Raw genomic sequence first — 20,346 nt, 5'->3', positions numbered from 1 at the left:
ATAAATCCACCCATTTAAAAGAAAAACCTCAGCTTTTACATGACTATACACATTGATTTGTCTCCATCTGCGCCCGCTCCATCCTCCTCCTCATCACCCCTGGCCTTATTAGCGATCTTGACTGACTTGACAAACATCTCTTCGATATTGGAATTCTCCTTTGCGGAAGTCTCGATATAAGGGCATTTATACTTGAGCGCTAGCTCCTTCGCTTCGCTATTAGATACCTGCCGCTCCTCCTTCAGATCACTCTTATTCCCCACAAGCACCATTGCCACAGACTCCACACCAGAGATATCCAAGATTTTGTCGCGGATAACTTGTGCGATGTCGTAGCTTTTACGGTACGCCACGGAGAATGCAATCACGTAGACGTCCGTTGACCCAGCGAACGTCGGGTCCAAGATTGAAGTCTCATCCTACAAAAAAAAACATTAAAAATTAAAGAAGTGTAAAATTTATTTTAATGTTTATACTTCAAAATTGCGTGCTTGTTTGGATCAGCTGGGCTGTATTATGATTACAAATGGAAAAAATTTCGACACAGCATCATGTGAGAGGGCAACAATCACGGAATGCCGAATGATATGAAACAATAAAAAGCAAAAAAAACACCTCTCCCTGTGTGTGTGTGTACTTGTGAATGAAATGAAAACTGCATCATTTAGAGAAGGCAATACGTCGTCCCAATTCAGCAAACAAAAAAATGATAGTGATGCCGAGCGACGAATGACAACATATTGAAATCATCTCATTTCGTGTAGCTTACCTGTCCAGCGGTATCGGTAATGGTTAGGCTGTATTCCTTATCGTTAATAACAATCTTTTTGTTATACGTGCCGCTGACTGTTGGGTAATGCGTGTCGCTAAACTCGTTGTTCAGGAACCTCTGAATAGCCGTGCTCTTTCCTAAAAAACAATTTTAAAAAAGTTACATATTTTAGAGACAAAGATAAAAGAAAGAGACGAATAAGGACGACACACAAAAAGAGGCCCACAGCTACTACGGTCTTCTTACCAACTCCCATGCCGCCCAGTACCACGACGTTTCTGTCCAGACGATTCGCAGTCATTTTTTGTTTTGTTTTTAAAACTGCTTTGGGAAAAAAAAACAAGCAAGAAATAAAAAAGTTGAAAATTGAAATGTAATAATAAAAAAAACAAGAGGCAAAAAAATCGTATGAATGTATGAGTGAAAAGTAAAAGTGAATGTGTGAGTGTGTGTGAGTGTGTGAATGTAAGTGAAAATAAAAAAGTGAGTGAATGAGTAAATTTAACAAAGAGAAGAGAAGAGAGATAAACCAACATGACCAAGGAAAAAAAAAAATATTTTTCACTATTAGTTTTTTTTGTCGCATTTTCAGACACAGATTTCTTTTCTTTTCTTTTCTTTGCTTGGCAATCCTGGCATTTCCCTTTTCTCTTGCCTTTGTGGCGAAGGAGGAAAAAAAATAAAATCAACCAGAACCGATTCTTTCGTCTTTTTTCCTTGGTGTGCCTTTTCATTGGCTCAAAAGATAGAGTAGAGGGCCAAAGCCAAAGCAGAAGAAGCGCAAAAAGGGGCCCAAAAGAAAGGTCACATGAAGCCCTGATTCTCACAAAACCAGCGCTTGCAAAAAAAGAATTATCTTGCTCTACTGCCAGTACCCGGAATTATGCGTCGATGAGCTCGCGGCCGCAGCAGTATAGTAGGGGTATTCGTAATCCCTGGCAACCTGGGCAAATGACAGCTGCGCAAGCTCGTCGGCTGGCCATCGCTGCAGGGGATCGGCAGCGAAGCAGTTTTTGCAAAACTCTAAACCGGCCTCGGTCAGATCATCGGGGATTGGCGGCGCCTCGCCCCTGCCCAGCTTGAAAAACACCTGCGGCTCCTGCAGCTCGTCCCAAGGCTGCCGCCCAGACCACATCTGCACAACAACGCAGCCGAGCGACCAGATGTCCGCCGCTGCCGTGTACCGTGACGCACGTGCAACCTCGGGCGCCATAAACGGCACGGTCCCAATGATGCGCCCACGGGCGGCCGGCTGCTCGGAGCCGCCAAAAATCGCCGCCAGACTGCTGTGGTCAGCCTTGCGCGAAATGCCAAAGTCGGAAATCTTGCACGTGCCGGTCTCGTCAACGAGGATGTTGGCACCCTTGATGTCGCGGTGCAGGATGCCGCGGTCATGCAGGTACCCGAGCCCGGCGACGATCTGCCGCAGGAACGAGTGGACAACGGACTCCGGCAGCGGCCCGTGCTGCTGCACCAAAGAATGCACCGTGCCGCCCGACACGTACTCGAGGAACATGCTGATGACATCGCTGACTACTTCGAACCCGAGCAGCTGCACGATGTTCTCGTGGTCCAGGTCCTTCAGCAGCTCGACCTCGGTGTACATCATGCGGATCGCCTCCTCCAACTGCCCCGCGTTGCGGCCCTTCTGCGCCCCGCTCTTGGCCGCGCACAGCGACTTTGGCAGCCGGATTTGCTTCACCGCGATGACCTCGCCCGTTGCCGCGTTGATCGCCACATGGACATGCCCAAATGATCCCTTGCCAATCAGCTTGCCCTTGATCCACTGGATCGTGATTGGCTGCAGTTTGACCTTTGCCAATGCATCCTGCCCGGTCTGCCCCGCCCCGTGCTGCTCCGACCCGTGCTGCTGCTGCTGCTGCTGCCGCGCGCGCTCGTAGACAAAGTGCGCTCGCGTCGACCCAATGCTGCTGCCATCGCCCGACTTTATCGCTGCCTCTACAATGGCTTTCTCTGCTTGTGGGTCAGACTCGGGCCTGCGTAGCAGGGACAGGGCGCGCCTGACAATCTCGTTGTTATTGGCCGACAGCGGCTGCTGGTACTGCTCGCGCGGCCGGATCTCCTCGGGAATACAGCCCCAGAGCTTTGTCGATTTGCGCCGCAGTATTGGCGGTGGCTGCTGCTGCGTCGGCGCTGAGGACAGCTCGATGCTGCTGACGATGCTGGGCAGCGGCACCGGCACCGGCACCGGCACCGGCACCGGCACCGGCATCGGAAGGCTGCTTAGCACAGGGCCGGTGGTTTCAAGCATTGTCTCGAAGGGCAACGGCGCTGCAATATCCTGCAGGCGCCCCGGCTGCTGATAGCGCGATCTCTGCTGCCGCTTGCGCTGCTGTCTGGTCTCCTGAACCAGCATGCGCACGCTCTTCCGCCGTCCGACACCGACACCAGCTAACTCTCCGCTACTTTCCAACAAAATGTCCTCCGACGGCCTTGGGTGCTGAAGTTCTTCCTCCTGATATTGCTGATACTCCTGCTGCTGTTGGAATTGCTGCTGCTGCCGCTGCCAAGGCTGGTCTGCAAAGCTACTCTCGGCATCAGTCACAGCTACTGCTGCTGCATTTGCCGCCGCCGCGGCATTGGCCTCCTCCTCGTCGAGGATAATGTGGTACTGATGATTGGGCATCAGCAGTCCATTATCTCCAAGCACGACAGACTGCACAATGGGCTTGTCCAAATCATGGTCCGGAAAGTACTCATCGAGTTTCTCGCCAATGGCATCTGCTGTGGGTCTGCCCCTGACATTCTGCGATGGCCTTCTCTCAAGGAGAATTGCCCGCATGCCCCTTGTAAACCGCATGGTGCTTGGAAGCGTGCGTATGGAGCTGGAAACCGACTTGGCATCGTCCTCGTCGTTGTGCTGTTCGGCGAAATCGGCGCGAATGTCGGCGGCCTCGAGGTCATCGTCCAGGGTCATCGAGGGCGCGCGCCCGCCCCACAGCTCGTCGTCCTCTGTTGGCTCATCAACAGCCGGCTCATTAGTAGTTGGTTCCGCGGATGATTCATTGACCAAAGTGGCCGGTGTCGACGGAGGCTCAACAACAAACTCCTTGTTGAAAAACATCAGTGTCCACGAATTGGCCTTCTCAATAGACTTGGGAGTGCCCAGATGACTTTCGGGCTGCGCTGTCAATATGCCAGGACTAGCAGTGACAAAGGATCGCCCGTCAGACTCCGACCCAGCCGTCAACGGCCAGATTTCGGGTGTGCTCATTGGAGGAGCATATGCTGCTCGACCAAAGGGCATTGCCGATACAGCCTCGGAATCCGATCCCGATGCTGAACCGCCGCCATCGTGCACAGTGCCCTGAAACCGCACTCTCACAGGAAGTGGCAGCGTGCCGCCTTGTAGTATCCTGGGTGATCGCGTCTGCGAAAACCCAGGAGCCTGAATTTGCCCAAACCTCCCAACAGGCGTGCTCTGGCTGCTGCCACTTCCACTGCCACTGCTACCACTCTCAACCATGCTGCTGGGTCTTTCGCCAAACACCGTTGCTAACAGCGTAGCCGTGCCCTGCGGCGACTCAATGTCGCTGGTCGTACCAGCGCGGTACCTGCTGCGGCGCGCGGCCGACCGTGGCGTCAAAAGCAATCCTAACTCGCCCTCGTTGTTACCACACTCCGCAGCATTCGACATTGCCGCGGATGCAGTCCCCATATCACCGCCAGAAGCGTTTGGCTTGGCTGTCCTGAAGGGCACGCGCCAGCGCTTGTGCAGCGCTGAGGGCGATGCGCTTTTCTTGCCATCAGATGATGGGGTGTCGTTAGCCTGCTGCGCTGGGCTTCCCCGCAGGCTGTGGAAATCAGTGACCACGCGTAGGCCGGCCACCCCTCCGGTGTGGACCTTTAGCGGATCCTTTGAGGGCGCTGGCGGCGGCAGGTCTGGTGTCGGCATCGGCATCGGCATTGACAACGCGTGTTTCTGCGACCTCGGCCCAAAGCCGAATAGCCCAGAGAACCGGCTCGTATGCTTAGGATGAAGCTGCTCCAGTATGGGGACGGGTGCCGGCTCGTCTGGCTTCTTCTGCTTCTTCTGGTGGTGCTCGATGGCTGCAGCAATGCTAGCCACGCTGGGAATGGGCTTCCCACCGCCGCTACCACTGCTATTGACACCACCAACAGCGCCAGAGTTGCTGCTGCTGCTGCCGCCGCCGCCGCCACCACCGGAACCGCTCCCTGTGACCGCTGCTGCCTTCCGTGCTATATCGGATTTGATGGACGAAAGCAAGGTTGCCGCCGTCTTGTCGAAATCCGCGCCGTAGGACAGCACGTGCCGCACACCCTTAACCTTGAATGTTGCCGCCATCCTTGGCTGCTGTGGAGAAAGAGTCGCCGACAAGTCTGATTCGTTAACATCCTTGAAGGCCATCGGCTGCACCACTGCGACCGCAGCCAAAGCAGGATCATCGTCTTTTTCCACGCTTGGTTGATCCACAACCTGTTGCTGCTGATGCTCCAAAGGTGCCTCTAAAGATATTTGCTCCAGAGCCGGTTGCTCCAAGGGCTGGTCTTTCTGGTAATCTCCCATGCTAAATATCGACTCGGTCTCGTACGCGTCAATATGTACAGACGACGCATTATCGTCCCCATCGCCAACTTCCTCAGCATCAAAAATATCCAGCGTACCATCCGACTCGCCGTCGATTTCCTCAGCATCAAATATAATAGGTGACGGTGATCTGTCGTCCACATTCTCAGCATCCCAGAAATCCATTGACTTGGTGTTGCGATACAAGGCCTCTTCAATCAGCGCCGCATGCTCGATCAGGTCAAGAACCACATCGTCATTATTATCCGCCGCAACGCACTCCTGATCGCTGGCAATACTCTCAGCATCGAAAATGGCCGTTTTCTCCCGTATCGGCTCAGACGAAAAATCCTCCAGAGGTTCCTGTGTCTGCGCATGGTCTGCAAAATTCCGAAACCCAGAGTCACTTGCCCGACTGTCCCAGCTCGTATGACTCGGTGACGTGGTCGAGCTGTCAATGCCAGGAAGCACATTGACAACAGACAGCGGAGTAACGGTTGAATCGCCTGTATCACATGGCGCAGAGACCCCCAGCTCACGCTTCAGCAGCGCCGTATTGATTGCCGCAGGCAGAGCACTCTGAGCTGCCAAGGATACTGAAGCAACAGCGTCAGCACGCTGAGGCGCAGTCTGCGGCCTGCTGACAACGGGCGCACTCGGCGAAAGGTTTCGGTGACCCGTCGACGAATCGTCCGAGGACTCGTCCATATGACCATCGAGCAGGTTGGCTATATGGTAGTTACCAGGCTGAAGCGCGCTGAGCACAGGGGATAGTGAGATGCGGCGATTGCGCGCCACCGAGCTCTTCTTCTTCAAAGGCGCGGTATCGAAAAACATGCCCCCGATACCGCGACGGCTTCGCATTTGCGCGGCTGAGGTGCGCGATGGGTGCGTTTGGTTGTGCTTACCTCCGGTGGTGGCCAGTCCCGCATCTCTTATGGGCTCGTGCGGACGTGCAGAGCGCGGTGCTGTTGGGTTGGATGTCGGCGCGGTGCTAGGTCTGTAGTTGAACGATGCTGTGGCAGTAGAAGTGCCGTGGGCGTAGTAGGGCGAGTGCGGATGATTGGTTCCGTGGTACCGCGCGGGCAGCGTCATTGACGACAGGCTGTCTGTCCCTGGAGAAGGGGGAGGCGGATGAGGTCTTTGCTGGCCCGCCAGCGGGGGGCCTCGGCCGGTTGTAACGGCGGTGGGACCTGCCAATGCCGGGTGCTCCTGCGCAACAGGCTCTGGCGTGATCAATAGGTCGTCAAACACCTCAATCACTGCGCTTCGCCTCCGCGACACCACAGACTGCTGCTGGGCGCGCGGTCCAGTAGATCGCTGCTGCTGCTGAGGCGTTGGGGACCACGTCAACTGGGCCGGCCGCACGAGATGCAATTCGTCGAAATCCACATGGGCGCTGTTGCGACTGCGGTACGTCGACGACCCGGCGTATCGTAATGCGCGGTCTGCCGAGTTCTGGCCATCACGGTAGGGTGACTGCGGAGAAGCACCGCTGCCAGTACGTTGCTGCGAGGCCCATTGCCGCGACAAAGCCTGCTGCTGCTGCTGCTGTTGATCAGACACTGGCAACAACCCGGTGTTTATGGAAAACGGGACTGGATGCACAGTACATGCCTCCTTCTGGGTGTTGAGCAGCTGTTGAGCCGGATCCAGCGGCCTCACTGCAGCTCCAGCGGCGGATATTACTGGAGGCTGATGCTGCGGCGCCAGCAATGGCGGAAGCGGCGCCGGTGTCGGGCGGACCCTGGGCACCGCCACCATTCCATTGGTCGTCAATTGAACCTGCTGGCGCGCATACGTGGGCTGCAGATCATCGCGGCGCACAGTCCACGATGGACGCGGTGGACGCAAGGGCTGCAGAGGCTGACTGAGTATCTGCGAATTGCTGGCTGCCGATGATAACGACCCCGGTAAAGAAAATTGCTGGGCCATTGAGGTTAGGCCCAATACAGTGTCTGACAGAGATTTTTCCGGCGCCGGCGGATGTTGTTGTTGCTGTTTTCGTTTTTGCTGCTGCTGCTGCTGCTTTGCTCTGAGAGTTCCTGTCATGTGGCTGCGGTTGGCTGGCGACGCGCACGCCACGTTCAGCCTGTATATGGCAGCGTTGAGCTGAATGAGATCCTGCATTGTGACGCCAGGTATTTTCATCTCGCGTATCTCCTCAAGCTTGAGCGTATAAAACCTATATCCCTCAATTCCGTACTCTACACGGGAATCAAAACCCAATGAAAAACACGTTGTACAAACAGCCAAGTCAGTCACGCATTGAAACGTAGCAAGCTATACAAAATCGTCCACAAGGTGCTTAATAGTGTTTTCATAAGTCAACTTACGTATAAATGCGGGGATGAATTTCGAAAACCCGTTTTGTTGGGCCCACTGGACTACCGAGTCTCTGGACCAGGGTAGTGGGTTGCCCCCAGCATCCACCGGAATGCTGATTGAAGACAAATTGAACGTCTGAGCAGCTGGAGTAGCGCCAGGAAAATTCAAACTCGAAGTATATGACACTGGCGCTGACACCGGGCCTGTGTCGCCGGAATTGTTGCTTTGTACGTCCCGTTTACTCGACTGCCCATCCATTTAACAGAAAGGTAAATGCAAGTATATAGAGGAAATTAGAAGAAATTAAAAAAGAGTATTAAAAAGAAAAAACAATATAGGGTGGAATTGAGTGGAATTAAAGGCAAAGCATAAAAGGGAAAATTATTATTATTATTGTTGTTTGCTCAAAAACATGTTTAACAAAACAAAAAAATACAATGGCCCCCCGCTCTGCTCAAATCATCCAAAAAAATGAAGAGTGAAAAATTAACCAAACAATATGAAATAAAAAAAAAGTGTGAAAATCAAAAAGGGACGAAAAAAAGAAGGGGCAAGAAAAAGTTCGACGAAAAGTCAAAGGGCGTACCAAAAATATAACGTTTTCTTTCTTTTTAATCAACCGCTTTTTTCCGCCTTCCTTTTTGAGCAGTAAAAGTGAAAAAGGACGGGCAGGCAGACAGACGGTCATGCAGACAGAGCAGCAGAAGAAAAGATAAGGCAACCTAATAAAATATTTTTAAGTTAAAATCTTATCCTATTTCAGTTGCGATTACAAAGTGGCCAATCGGATTGAGCTCCAACACAATGGAATGCCTCTTTCCTTTTTTTTATTGCAACAAGGCTCACACTGCACTATTGCGTAAAAGCAGCGCTCTATGGTCGTGACTGCAACCAACTCAATTGACTGCTTCAAGCCGCATTGGAATCCTGATACAGTCAAAAAAATATAGACGCAAAATTACGTCTTATGCTCTTTGGTTTCGTTCTATGTTCTTTGGCTTACCACTTTTTTTATTTTTTTATCTTTATTCAAGAATTATTTTTTTGGATCTTTGAATATCATCATTCATTCCATATCCACCTGCTTATTACATCCACCGACTGACTACCCAAATACCGACCCATGTTCATAGCGCCAGCAGTGTCGCTAATAGCAGCAGAGACCTCTAGGGAGGTGCTGTCAAATGCCATCGGCTACATATCCCTGGCAAGCTGGATGGTTGTGATGCTGCCCCAGATCCGGCTCAACTACAGGCGCAGGAGCGGCGAAGGAGTCAGCCTGTTGATGATGATGGCCTGGGTGTTCGGCGACATTTTCAACATCGCCGGCGCCCTTTTGCAGGGGCTGGTTCTGTCTACCATACTCATTGGCTCATACTTTCTGTGTGTCGACCTTACGATGCTTAGCCAGACAATCTACTACCGCATAGTGTACAAGACCCACTTGGTCGCTAAAGAGCAGAGCCGTGAAGAGGAGGAGCAGCTGCTGGGCGCCGGTGCGCAGGGTGATAATCGCGAGTATTCTGGCAGACAGACTGACGAAGCGGCCGGATTGGGTGGCTCGCGGCAAGCATTGGCCGACGAAATTATGCCGCGAGGAGTGTGGTACTCGAGGATACAGCTGAGCGACGTATTGGCTGTCGTCCTGTCGCTAGCGGCCATAGGGTGTCTGCTGGTCATGGTACTTGCATTTACCGTTTTGCCGGTCGAGTCCGATGGCAATGACTACGGCGGCAGCAGAAGCAGAAGCAGAAGCATCATTAGCAATAGCGAGAAGTCGGCGGCCCAGACCGTGGCGCAGGCCATGGGGATGTTGTCAGCCATCGTGTACATTGCGTCGTATGTGCCGCAGGTAGTACAGAACTACAGGCGCAAGAGTTGCGAGGGCCTGTCGATGTGGCTGTTCTTGCTGTCGCTCCTGGGCAACACCACGTATGCGCTGGCCATCATGGTCGTGTCCCTGGACCCGCAGTACCTAGCTCCCTATGTGCCGTGGCTGCTCGGATCTCTGATCCCCTGCGCTATCCAGGTAGTCATACTGTACCAATTCCAGATTTACAAGCACTGAGGGCTCTTGGTGGGTTTTCTAAATTATTAATGCAAAACAAATCATGCACAACGAAGCAAAGCACCTTGCCTTGTCAGCGTGCGCTGCGCCGGTGGCTGCCCACATACACGGCGTTGCCAGCGCTGTCGATGCGGTAGTTGTCATCAATGACCCAGCCGGACGGGATCACGTACTGGCGGTAGTAGTTGCTGCATTGGTAGCCGACACGATGCGGAAGATACGTCGAAAACAGGCCCCATTTATCGCCGCAGCCAAATTCGCGAGCAACACGCACGAACTCCAGCCGCTCGTTCTCCGTCCACTCGCCCGTCCACTGCTCGACGCCAGGCTCAGTATGGCGGTAAAAGTACGAGTTGGGGTTCTTGCGCAGCAACTTCGCTGCCACAAAGCGCGCGACGGACTGGCCGCCAGTCATCCGCTTGTGGATCTTCTTGCCCGTGCCCAGCGGATCGGCAAAGGAAAACTTGCCGCCGCCCTCGCTCTCCCACGCCTCGGCTGCGTTGCCGAGAATACCCAACCGCCCCATCACGCCAGGCTCGACCCACCCGCTATAATGCCCGGATACGCGCACCGCCTCCTGGGCCACTACGCTGCCAAACCGCTCCTCGCCCGTCTGTAGCAGCCCGCTAAAGTCGCCAGTTTCAACCGCCTCAGCCTCAGCCACGGTGATTTCGCCGGCACTCTCTCCACGCAATCGCCGAGACTGCCGGGTAGGCTGTACCGTGCCTCGCCTCCGTTTGGTCGCCGGCCCGTAGTCTTCATCGGCATCGTCTTTCTCGCCCTTTGCGGCGTCACTGTCGCTGCTGCTGTCCTCGCCTTTGATGCCGGCAGGATTCTTTGCCGTGCTGCCACTGCTGCTGCTGCGGACACTATTGCTGCTAGTGCTGCGCTTGGCTCGTGGCTGCGCCCTGCCCTTGTTTACCACTTTGGCTACCGCTGGTGTCTCGCTGGCCAAGTTTAGGGATCGCAGCAGCTCTTGGTTTTCTCGGATGTTCTCCAAGCGCTGTCTCTCGTACTCTGACTCCTCTGTCCTTGTCATTTTTTGTCTTGTATAGAAGGGTGTTTAAATTTATAATGGCAATAATTGAAGTGGAATGCAAAAAAAAATTATATATATATATATAAAAACAAGGGTGCACCATCTCCATTTTGGGGTTTTGTTTATTTTTCTTTACATGCTCGGATACTTGCGTTTTTGATCAAGATCAACAGCTACGAAATTACTTGAACATAGAGATTGATCCACTGGGGCCATTTTAAACCAATGCGATCTAGGCCACGAATTTTGCTATCAGTTTGCCCAATCCCCTCCCCCTTTCCACCCCCCTATCCTTTTCCCGGGTGGTAATAGATTAGATTACAAACAGTGGCTTTTGTCAGCACTTCCTTTGTTATTTCCTTATCCTCTCCTATTCTCTCCTATTCTCTCCTATTCTCATTTATCAATCCATTGCTAATAAAAGTACTCCTGTCTTTTACTTATGAATATTGCCCTCTACATTGCCATAGCTTATATCATTATCCGCGTCCTCAAAGCCGTATTCTTACCAAGCATGTCCAGCAGCGTCCCTGAACTCGTTTTCGACGAAATCAAGAATGTTTCTGATGGAAACCCCTTCAATGGCCGCGAGATGACCATCATCGATGTGCGCAACCCGGGCGAATTCGAAGGAGGTCATATCCCCAACGCCCACAATGTCCCCCTGCCCGAGCTCAACAGCGCCCTGGAACTGTCGCCAGAGGACTTTACTGCAAAGTATAACTTTGTCCTGCCCAGTCCCGAGGCACAGGACAAGGGCGTGGTTGTTCACTGCCAGGTGGGCGGCAGAGCTGCTAAGGCTGCCGATATATTTGCTGCTAAGGACTATAAAGAAAACCTTTATATTTACAGACCCGGTTGGTCCGAGTACTCGAACAAGAAGACTACTAAGGATTGAACGAGCACTACACACACAATACACCCATTTTTTTAAATAGAAAAAGTTTATGGACTTTGATTTTTTAGACAAATAAATTGTATTTTGTGCGCATGTGACCCTGTTTTTGAAAAGAGAGGCAATCTCTTGTAATAAGACGCCTTTTTCTCCTTCAAATCTCACATTATTAATCGCCAAAATAAAACCATCAAATATTTGGTATGAACAATCGGCTTACAATCAATATTTTTTGTGGTGTATTTGCTATAATTTAGTGTCAACATCCAATGTATTGGGGCATATTATTCAAACCGAGGATTGGTATGAGAAACGAACCTATTTAATTTCCAAATACAAAATTTGCAAAATTAGCGAGGGGATTCAGCTTCACAAAGGAATAAGTACCAGGACAACCTCCCGAGATGTCCAAAACCGCTTCATTTTTCCACAAAAAACCATCAAGTATTTCTTTAGTACTCATTTTTTGACTATCAACATAGTTTTCTCTTTTTAAATTAATTTCAAGAAGATACAGCAAATACGGTGGTGGTGTTAAACGCTCATCAGGCTCATGCAGATCGTCGGGCAATGTATACTAGCGCCCAAGTGCTGCTCCTCATCGCGCTGCTGGCGACTACGGTCGCAACACTGTGGTTTAAACTGACGATGCCAGCTCGCTAAACGTATCTGGGTTTCTCAACAGGTCACATCAGACTAACCAGCGCTTTGAGCTGACTGCTATCAACAAGTCCATCGAGAGAAACAATAATATGTATGCCCATGGGTTATCCCAGAATGGAATATCCATATCCATATGGACTCAGAATATAGTTGGAAGAGCTTGATCGAGTGGGGGAACAAATGGCAGCGCAGCGGCTGGAGGACCACCGGTGGCCAGCCAGTGCAGAACAAGGATTTGATCCTGAAGGGCCGGAGCTTGATTAAGAAATTGCAGGAGGCTGTGGAGTTCACACATGTCCGCGGTCACCAGGGAATCGAGGGAAACGAGCAGGCCGACCGGTTGGCTATTCTTGGTGCGCAACAGCACTATTTCGGGGATTTTCAAAAGGAGGAATTTTCCTGCGCGGTTTTCTCAATGCAGTAGCAACAATTCGACGACTGCCTTTTTCTGATTTCATTTTATCAGTGCATTCTTTCAGCTTTCTTTTCTGCTTTTTCTTTTTTTTGCATTTGCAGCTCAATTCAATTTTTATTATTATTTTTCTAATTCATGCTGGCTGTGTGTCATTCGAAGCCAATGCGCGCGCTGCTGCTATTGCCGCTGCTGCCAGCAACCGCCCGCCTCTTTAATAAACCAGCCAAACACTCACTCGCGGTGTCATTATCCTATCTCCAGCGCTCAGCCATCAGTGTCAGGCAGTACGCCGCTGTGCCCTCGATTGAACTGACGCCCGAGCGCAAGAGCGAGATTGTACAGCATATCCGCGAGATCCAGGCTATAGACTCGACGATCCCCTGACACATTCTGGCAAACAAGTACCACCTGGGCGCAGACAGACTCCAGCAGATCCTGGCGCAAGCCGATGCTGAGGTCCAAAAAAGACTAGAGCTAAGAAAGCAGATTACTGAGGCAGCGGCTAACAGATTCTTTGACGCAGCCACTGCCCGGTGCAACTGGGAGGCGCTGGCCACTGAGTTTGGCTTGCCGCTCATTGACTGCCTGCGGCTGTTTGACTTGACACAGTCTTCAATTCAGCCACGCGCCATGCCCATCCCTCACAGATGGACTGTCGATAACCGCAAAGTATTGACTCAGTTTGTTGCAGACCACTTTGGCGAAAAGGCAACTGGCGACTGGGTTTTAGCAGACGTGTACATGAACACCAATGACTCTGGTTGCTTCAAGGCATTCGATTTTTGGCAGCACCCTCGCATAACAGCAAAATTGATTGATGATCTCAACAGACACCGTACTCAGGGAGTAAGCTGGAAGGCTATTTACCTGATGTATCCATACTTTTTGTCATACACAATCTTGGCTAGCTCGTATTCTCAATACGTGAGCCGACAAGACACATCGAAGAAAAACGACGTGAAGGCTGTGCAGTGGGCCAAGGCCGAACGACAGTGGATTAAGGATATCATATGGGAGCATCGCCACTCTATCGACACTAAAACACTGGCGGTAATGGTACAGCGCGAGTTCCCAGACAAACCACTGAAAAACATTAGGAACATATGTTCCAAATTATTGGCACCTGCCAAACATTTAACATTCTGTCTGAGCGATATGGTTAAGCTGAGGCAGATGGTCAGCAAGCATGGCGAGGACTGGGCACGGATTGACAACGAGCTGGGCACATTTCCTGGACGCGCACAGCACAGCTGGATCAAGTACAGCCACGTTGATCTTTCTGACCAGTGGACCGACAGTGAGCTGCAAAAGCTGAGAATTTGCATGGACAAGGGGATGGGCACAACAGAGACTTCGCGGTACATCGGGACCAGAATGCCCATACAATGTGGCAATAAAATGAATTATATTCGGAGCAAAGGTAAGTTGCTCCAAATATTGCTGCACATGTGTTTTATGTCTGTTTTGCCACATGCTACTGATTTAAATATTTACATTTATATTTGTCATTTAGGTGTGCTGGGCAAGAATAACGAATACAAGAATGAAAAATGGACCAGCAACGGTGACAGACGACTCTTGCTGATGGTTGATACGTTTAAAAGGAAGGGCGCCATTGATTGGGATATTATCAGCGAGGCTCTTTGTCGTCCTGTTAATAGCTGCTACATGCACTACCAAGCATTACAATCAATAAAGGAGGCGGCAGCTCTGTCAGAATCACAGCCATCTAAAGCCGACAGTGTGACTCGTGAGGTGCAGCAGCAGCAATTATCTCTGGGAGAGGTCGACTAGGCGCGAGTCAGCAGCGCAACAGGGCTCAGCGAGCTCGAGTGCCTGGAGCTCAGCCAATTCGACGAAGGCAAGGCTAGTTGGGCATATAACATGGACACATTCTCTTGGGACATGGCCAACCGCATGTCTGGGTTTATCGAGTCGAACTATCCAAAGCCGCTGCCAACCAACTTTAAAGCTGTCTCCAATTTTATGTGGATCCGAATTGAAGACTGCATCAGAATGCACGAGCTGTTGCATGGGAGGTTCCGGTGGACAGACGCGCGGATTGCACAGGCCAAATCTCTGCGTGAACAGGGGCTTTCGTTTGAAAATATTGCCAACCGTTTATCTCCGCTTATTAATAAATAAAGTGTGCGTTATATATTTGTTAAATCGCCAAGCAATCAGAGAAGCCCGCCGATATCTGAACAAGCCAAGCAGCAGATTACAGACCTTGTCGACAAGTATATTGACAAATACCCCGTATACCAAGTTCGCCGAATGGTCAGAGAGGAGCTACAGTTCAATTGTAATTCTAGTCATCAGTGTCTTAGTGACAGATTATATCATCATCCAGTTTACAAAGCAAGGATAGCGAGTGCTGATATCGTGGAGATCACCAACCGCATAACACAGGGCAAGGCCATATTGAAAGAGGTCGCAACGCAGCTTGATGTTCCAGCAAACACATTAAAAACAGCGATTAATATGAGGGAATCCTACATGTACAGCAGCAATTGGACTCCAGAAGAGATTGAAAAACTGACAGCATATGTGAACTCTCTCGGCGGCGGAAGATTTGACGGGAACTACGCTTCAAGCCTTATAGGAACCAAAAGCCATAGGCAATGTGCTTACAAACATTTCTATTCATTTAAGCGTCTTCAGATTTAATTCAATAAAATATTTGACATTGCTCATTTTGCAGAGATACTGGCAACCCAAACTCGAAGAACCGTTCAAACTGTTATCAAAGCTGTCTTTTTATTATGAATAACAAGTTAGATAGAAAACAATGCGTTTAAAGAAAGATACACGCCATTTGCAAGGTAAACAAGCAATTAGACGCTTTATTTTGAGTGGGATCAAAATTGACAATACAAAAGGCCACAAACAGCGACATGCACAGATGTCAGAGCAGTTTCTGATTTCAAAATAAAGTAGTAAATTCACAGCTCATTGAAGGCGCACTTTTGACACACCTGCTTCCTACCAATTATTTGGTTTCCAGACAAAGTGCACTGCAAAAAAAGATATTCCCAAGTAAATCCGACTTGGCAGTGCTGGATCTGTCGGAAATTAGCACAAAAATCACAACAGTGCCTTTACAATTTAATCATGCACATATTTTGTATACTCTATCCTGTCCATTTGTGCAAGTCACTTGGACTACCCAAGTTTATAAATTGATATTAAATTAGCAGCACAAAAAGCAAAACATGACGAATCTTAAATTGGGATGTTCCGGTCGTTTAAATCTGCGATCTGCAGTTTGTGGTGCCCAACACACATTTCAAGCCACTATCTTCCCTTTTCAAGAATCAAGATCGCCATCATGGCCACTATACACATTTCTGTTATTGCTGGCTGACATCAAGGAATACCATGATGTTTACAGCGCTGCCCACACAGCGCTGCCCCCTTTTTCAGTTAAGTAAGTAATTTTTAAGACTTGAATATATCGATTTAGACCCACATTTTTATAGAGCACGACACAGTTTTTTTATTGAAAACCCGCTGATATTTGTTATCGAACACCATTGCACATATGTTGTGTATATTCCGCCACTCGCATAACCTAATAAAAATACATGGCAACATTCCAAAATAACAATAGTTTTGGTGCATTTTTAAAAATAAACCAATTTGCACAATTACTCCTGAATTTATATTTAGAATGTGATGTTTTTATATCTATCATGAAATGGGAACCCTGTGAGGATCCAGATCGACAGGCTATTGGGATCAACATGGGCAGAAACTCGCACATTTCAACCGAGACATCAACATTAATACCATTCTTAATAAGCTGTACTAAAAAATTGTACCAGATAAACAATAATTTTGAATTGATAGCCGGCCCAGTAGTATCCCACTATGCACATGGGCTAATTGCATTGCTAGATGGTTCGCTGCTTGCTTTATTGCATCCTCTAAATGTGCACCTCGCGTCGATCTATTTTGTTTTGACTAGTTTTGCTTTAGTTTGCTACATGCCGTCCAATTTGTTCCTCCAAATATTGTCTATGGAGACATTACAAACACTGGCAATTCCATGATAACACAGAGAACTCTCCTATCTCCAATTTCTAAATATATGCATAATTAATGTTTCATGTGCATAAAGGAAGTAAACATGGAAAGCTGCTAGCGATATGCTGCACTTATTAGCGCAATACTATAAAAAATAAATACAAAAAATAAAGTATTAAAAAAATGTGTGCTGCTGAATAATAATGTTGCTTTTTTTGAGAAAACAAAAAACTGTACGTGTGTTGACAGCGACAGCGAATAATTTTTTGACAGAGTTTCAAATACCAGTGTGCAAGACAGCACACAAGCTCAAATTTGTATACATATATAAGCACGCGGTACTCCCTTATTGTTAAAAATGCAATGTGTATCCTCAGTTTCTTTTACTTTATATTATTTAAGGATACCCTACTAATATTATTAAGGTCTTTTATTATTTACACAGCATCACTAATTAATTACACTTTATTTTACAAATTTAGATTTCTACGCTTTATCCTGCTACCAAACACATTCCTATCAAAAAACTCGACCACTGAACATATTTAACATTTATTTTTAAACAATGGGCAACCAACTGTTTTTTACTTTGACTGAGAGTGAGCTGCAACGCCAAAAGAACGCTGAGGAAATGGAACCAAAGTTGGATCCGCGAGGCATGGCCGACATGATCATGCTGATTGTCATTTTGATAGTCTATTTGTTCAATTTTTAGCGGTTGTGTACATGCTGTGGAATCGGAACTACGCGCCAATCAAGTCCAAAAATGTCATAGTCATGGGACTGATCATTGTTGTTTCTGTTGTGTGGTTTGCCAGCAACCTGCAGTCAGATACGCATGTCTGTCGCTGGCATGCTTATGCCCAACTGCAAGGCGTTTGGCCTGTGGATGCGGGTTATCATTGGTGCGGGCGGCATGTGCTCTCTGACCGCATTTAGGGCATACGGACTGTACCGTGTATTTTACTTGCACAGGCCGTTCCACGAGCTGGGCCTTTACTTGCCGTTTGCCATCTACTGGCTGTGTGCACTTGGCGTTGGGCTGAACTCACAATTTATCAAGCCATCTATGGCGACTGAGTATATTCCAAAACTCGACATCTGTACTTATCGCCAAAATTTTCTTACTTTGTTTTTTGCTTTTCTCTAGGTGAGCGGGTCCATGGTAGCCATTACATATTGGATGGTTCGCAACATCAAGAGCTCGTTCAACAAGGCCCACGAGATGATGGCCACGTGCGCAATAATTCTTGTCGGTCTTCTCATCTCGAAAATCGTGAATTACATAAACCCGATGTACTTAGTAAACTATACTCTGCGCATACTGATTACGTCGACCAACCATTTTGCAGCCAACTCTCTGTGGTGGCTTATCATGGGCAAGCCCATCTACAAGTGCATATTTGATCGGAATCGCTACCTACACATGTGGATGCCCAAGCTGCGCAAGGATGGACTGCAGAAGGAGTGCTAGGTCGATACAAAGTCACTTTTGGCCGACCATATTGTCCTGACAGACTCTTACAGCAAACGCAGCATGCTGGTGTCAATGAGTACGGCTTGCTACACGAATGCCGGCTCCTTCTATGAGCCAGGTAGTAAAATTTGCGCACTAAAGCATTTTGGCTCCAGAGACACTGCTTACGCCAACTTTGTCCTGTCTTCCAAGAAAACCTCGTCTCTGAATGTGGACGCTTCAAGTGAACGGGCCATTCGGATTTCAATTGGAGATGGTCTATGTCAGGGGCAAATCCTGACTGATTGTCCTGACCACTGCATTGTAGCACTCGATGAGTTGCGGCTGTACGCACCGATTTCAGTCCCCGATGCTGCTGCCATGCCGCCGCTCAAGCTGAGCGCCGCTCACATCAGGCACCTAGACTATTACAACCAATCCGAGCGTTAACTGCTCTAATTTTATTATTAGTTTTATTTATGTAACCCCAAAAATATGTTTAACCAATTATGTTCAACAAATTAGTCTTAATAATAATCTTTGATAGTATACATTTTAAGGTTAGTCAAGGCGCATAGAACTAGGTAGCCACCTGATAAAGTCGAAAAATAATAATTTACTTGAGCAATGTCAATGGCAAAAATTTTAGCAGGTACTTTGCTTCCACACTAATTAATATTTAAAGTAAAATGCAATATAAACATAGAATGTTAAAATACTATGAGATTTGATATTTGTATTAAAATGAGCAAGTATTCATTTTAAAGGTAAGCAGTGAAAAACTGAATTACTGGGTCAATATACCAAATCTTTGGAATAATACCAGTAAAAAAGCCCAGATGGCCACCATTGCCAACGAGAATTAACGCAGTGTTGGGATTGTTTTTGAAAGCCTCCATTGGAATAGCATCAACTGTAACCATCGGGTCATCCTTGCTGTTAATCGCCAAGAGCGGCGTCGCAATTTTTGGCACGTATGGACCACTGGATGACTCGCGGTAATACTGCTCACAAGAATCAAATCCTGAAATGCGCGAAGTGAGCATGGTGTCAATTTCCGTAACATTCTTGGCTTTAAGGAGGGTATCAATATCGTATTCGTCCGGGGCATTTTGAATTGCATCAGCGTGCTTCCTAATAAAGCTTCTTGCCGCACTTGACAGGCTTGGCTGCAACACATGCTTGTTAAATAGTCTGGGCTCATTTAGTCTTGCATACAGCTTGGTTACGTCGTACGGGCAGCAGATTGTTGTAGCAGCTGTCAGCTTGCAGTTTTCACCTTGCTCCCCCAGGTATTTTGTCAGAATGTTTCCGCCAAGTGAAAACCCAACAGCAGCCAGCGGTGCACTAGGGTAAAGCGTAGACAAGTGAACAACAGCTTCCTGCAAATCTCCAGTATAGTCAAAGCTGTGCAAACGCGCAGAAGTTACTGGAGTACGGTTGCATCCGCGGTGGTTAAGCACAACAACATGGCATTTATTTGGGCCGCGAGTGTGAAGTGATTTGGCCAAATTACGAATATAGTACTCCTTGCTTGAACCCATTGATCCTGGAAGTATTACAACTATCGGTGATGAGCAAGCATCGATAGTGCTGCTGGTGCTTGTAGACGACTCGTCAGGCTTAATAATTGTTTGTACCGGTTTTTTGGGATACCAGTCAAGAGACACCATGCCACCGTCATGCATAGTAAGAGTTTCGCGGTCGTATTCGACATTGGTATGTTTGTCGCGCTTGCGGGATTGGAGTACGGAATATATGGTCTGCGTTCCTCCATCTAACATGAAAGGCGTAGGAATCATGCGTTCACCCTTGGCACTGACTAGTGATGGACAGTTTGCTCTGATCACATTGGCCACCAAAACTTTGTCGCCATCTGTAGGCGGAGCGGTGTCACAGGCAATGAGTTGTACAGCAAAATGCTTGGCTGACGAGCGAGGACGCTTTTGCAAAAAATGGGGAAGCGAGTGAGAACCCGCAACGTTACTGATCGATAGTGCTGCGCCCATTATAATAAACAATTAAAAGTAAAAGTAAAAAATAATATTTGTTAAAAATGTACGTTGGAAAAGGTCGCAGCAGTAAAAAAACTAATAAATGTGGATGCTGAAAACTAAAATAACGTTGTAAAG

General features: G+C 48.6%; 10 protein-coding genes across 10 annotated transcripts; 5 read left to right on the top strand and 5 right to left on the bottom strand.

Moving 5' to 3' along the window:
- Nucleotides 1-35: 35 nt before the first annotated feature.
- On the bottom strand, nucleotides 36-1,073 carry BX661DRAFT_172253 (ras GTPase; the record flags this gene model as incomplete). The annotated part of the gene is made up of 3 exons (XM_051533765.1): nucleotides 36-419; nucleotides 770-909; nucleotides 1,019-1,073. The coding sequence occupies 3 exons, from the start codon at nucleotides 1,071-1,073 to the stop codon at nucleotides 36-38; spliced, it is 579 nt and encodes a 192-aa protein (XP_051390451.1).
- Nucleotides 1,074-1,634: 561 nt separating this feature from the next.
- On the bottom strand, nucleotides 1,635-3,575 carry BX661DRAFT_144635 (kinase-like domain-containing protein; the record flags this gene model as incomplete). Its single annotated transcript, XM_051533058.1, has 3 exons — nucleotides 1,635-2,600; nucleotides 2,799-3,047; nucleotides 3,447-3,575. The coding sequence occupies 3 exons, from the start codon at nucleotides 3,573-3,575 to the stop codon at nucleotides 1,635-1,637; spliced, it is 1,344 nt and encodes a 447-aa protein (XP_051390450.1).
- A 5,197-nt stretch (nucleotides 3,576-8,772) lies between these two features.
- On the top strand, nucleotides 8,773-9,717 carry BX661DRAFT_144486 (PQ loop repeat-domain-containing protein; the record flags this gene model as incomplete). The annotated part of the gene is made up of 2 exons (XM_051533052.1): nucleotides 8,773-9,296; nucleotides 9,396-9,717. 2 exons carry the CDS (start codon nucleotides 8,773-8,775, stop codon nucleotides 9,715-9,717), a joined length of 846 nt encoding a protein of 281 aa, XP_051390449.1.
- Nucleotides 9,718-9,753: 36 nt separating this feature from the next.
- On the bottom strand, nucleotides 9,754-10,833 carry BX661DRAFT_42664 (uncharacterized protein). Its single transcript, XM_051539162.1, has one exon. The coding sequence runs from the start codon at nucleotides 10,754-10,756 to the stop codon at nucleotides 9,791-9,793; it is 966 nt and encodes a 321-aa protein (XP_051390448.1). The 5' UTR covers nucleotides 10,757-10,833; the 3' UTR covers nucleotides 9,754-9,790.
- A 192-nt stretch (nucleotides 10,834-11,025) lies between these two features.
- Nucleotides 11,026-11,759, top strand: BX661DRAFT_185195 (Rhodanese-like domain-containing protein). The gene has a single exon (XM_051536721.1). It carries the CDS (start codon nucleotides 11,199-11,201, stop codon nucleotides 11,652-11,654), a length of 456 nt encoding a protein of 151 aa, XP_051390447.1. The 5' UTR covers nucleotides 11,026-11,198; the 3' UTR covers nucleotides 11,655-11,759.
- A 673-nt stretch (nucleotides 11,760-12,432) lies between these two features.
- BX661DRAFT_144567 (ribonuclease H-like domain-containing protein) lies at nucleotides 12,433-12,738 on the top strand (the record flags this gene model as incomplete). Its single annotated transcript, XM_051533055.1, has 1 exon — nucleotides 12,433-12,738. A coding segment is annotated over one exon (306 nt), but the record flags the coding sequence as incomplete, so codon positions are not given.
- An 86-nt stretch (nucleotides 12,739-12,824) lies between these two features.
- BX661DRAFT_185194 (uncharacterized protein) lies at nucleotides 12,825-14,905 on the top strand. Its single transcript, XM_051536720.1, has 3 exons — nucleotides 12,825-13,065; nucleotides 13,132-14,149; nucleotides 14,243-14,905. Exons 1-3 carry the CDS (start codon nucleotides 12,865-12,867, stop codon nucleotides 14,521-14,523), a joined length of 1,500 nt encoding a protein of 499 aa, XP_051390445.1. The 5' UTR covers nucleotides 12,825-12,864; the 3' UTR covers nucleotides 14,524-14,905.
- Nucleotides 14,906-17,941: 3,036 nt separating this feature from the next.
- BX661DRAFT_185190 (uncharacterized protein) lies at nucleotides 17,942-18,711 on the top strand (the record flags this gene model as incomplete). The annotated part of the gene is made up of 2 exons (XM_051536719.1): nucleotides 17,942-18,225; nucleotides 18,286-18,711. The coding sequence occupies 2 exons, from the start codon at nucleotides 17,942-17,944 to the stop codon at nucleotides 18,662-18,664; spliced, it is 663 nt and encodes a 220-aa protein (XP_051390444.1). The 3' UTR covers nucleotides 18,665-18,711.
- A 251-nt stretch (nucleotides 18,712-18,962) lies between these two features.
- On the bottom strand, nucleotides 18,963-19,784 carry BX661DRAFT_185189 (Alpha/Beta hydrolase protein). The gene has a single exon (XM_051536718.1). It carries the CDS (start codon nucleotides 19,756-19,758, stop codon nucleotides 18,976-18,978), a length of 783 nt encoding a protein of 260 aa, XP_051390443.1. The 5' UTR covers nucleotides 19,759-19,784; the 3' UTR covers nucleotides 18,963-18,975.
- On the bottom strand, nucleotides 19,641-20,091 carry BX661DRAFT_185187 (uncharacterized protein; the record flags this gene model as incomplete). Its single annotated transcript, XM_051536717.1, has 1 exon — nucleotides 19,641-20,091. A coding segment is annotated over exon 1 (179 nt), but the record flags the coding sequence as incomplete, so codon positions are not given.
- Nucleotides 20,092-20,346: the final 255 nt, after the last annotated feature.

The sequence above is a fragment of the Kickxella alabastrina genome, assembly GCF_025024165.1.
Source record: "Kickxella alabastrina strain RSA 675 chromosome Unknown BX661scaffold_17, whole genome shotgun sequence".
NCBI classification, from domain to species: Eukaryota; Fungi; Kickxellomycota; class Kickxellomycetes; order Kickxellales; family Kickxellaceae; genus Kickxella; species Kickxella alabastrina.
The sequence above is the reverse complement of the archived record's forward strand: the minus strand, read 5'-3'. Positions and strand labels throughout refer to the sequence as shown.

Coding starts and splice junctions, on each gene's coding strand:
- BX661DRAFT_42664 (XM_051539162.1), bottom strand. CDS start 10,756: ATGACAAGGACAGAGGAGTCAGAGTACGAGAGACAGCGCTTGGAGAAC.
- BX661DRAFT_185194 (XM_051536720.1), top strand. CDS start 12,865: ATGCTGGCTGTGTGTCATTCGAAGCCAATGCGCGCGCTGCTGCTATTG. Junction 13,066..13,131: donor CCGAGCGCAAGAGCGAGATT/GTACAGCATATC, acceptor CTGGCAAACAAG/TACCACCTGGGCGCAGACAG. Junction 14,150..14,242: donor GAATTATATTCGGAGCAAAG/GTAAGTTGCTCC, acceptor TTTGTCATTTAG/GTGTGCTGGGCAAGAATAAC.
- BX661DRAFT_185195 (XM_051536721.1), top strand. CDS start 11,199: ATGAATATTGCCCTCTACATTGCCATAGCTTATATCATTATCCGCGTC.
- BX661DRAFT_185189 (XM_051536718.1), bottom strand. CDS start 19,758: ATGGGTTCAAGCAAGGAGTACTATATTCGTAATTTGGCCAAATCACTT.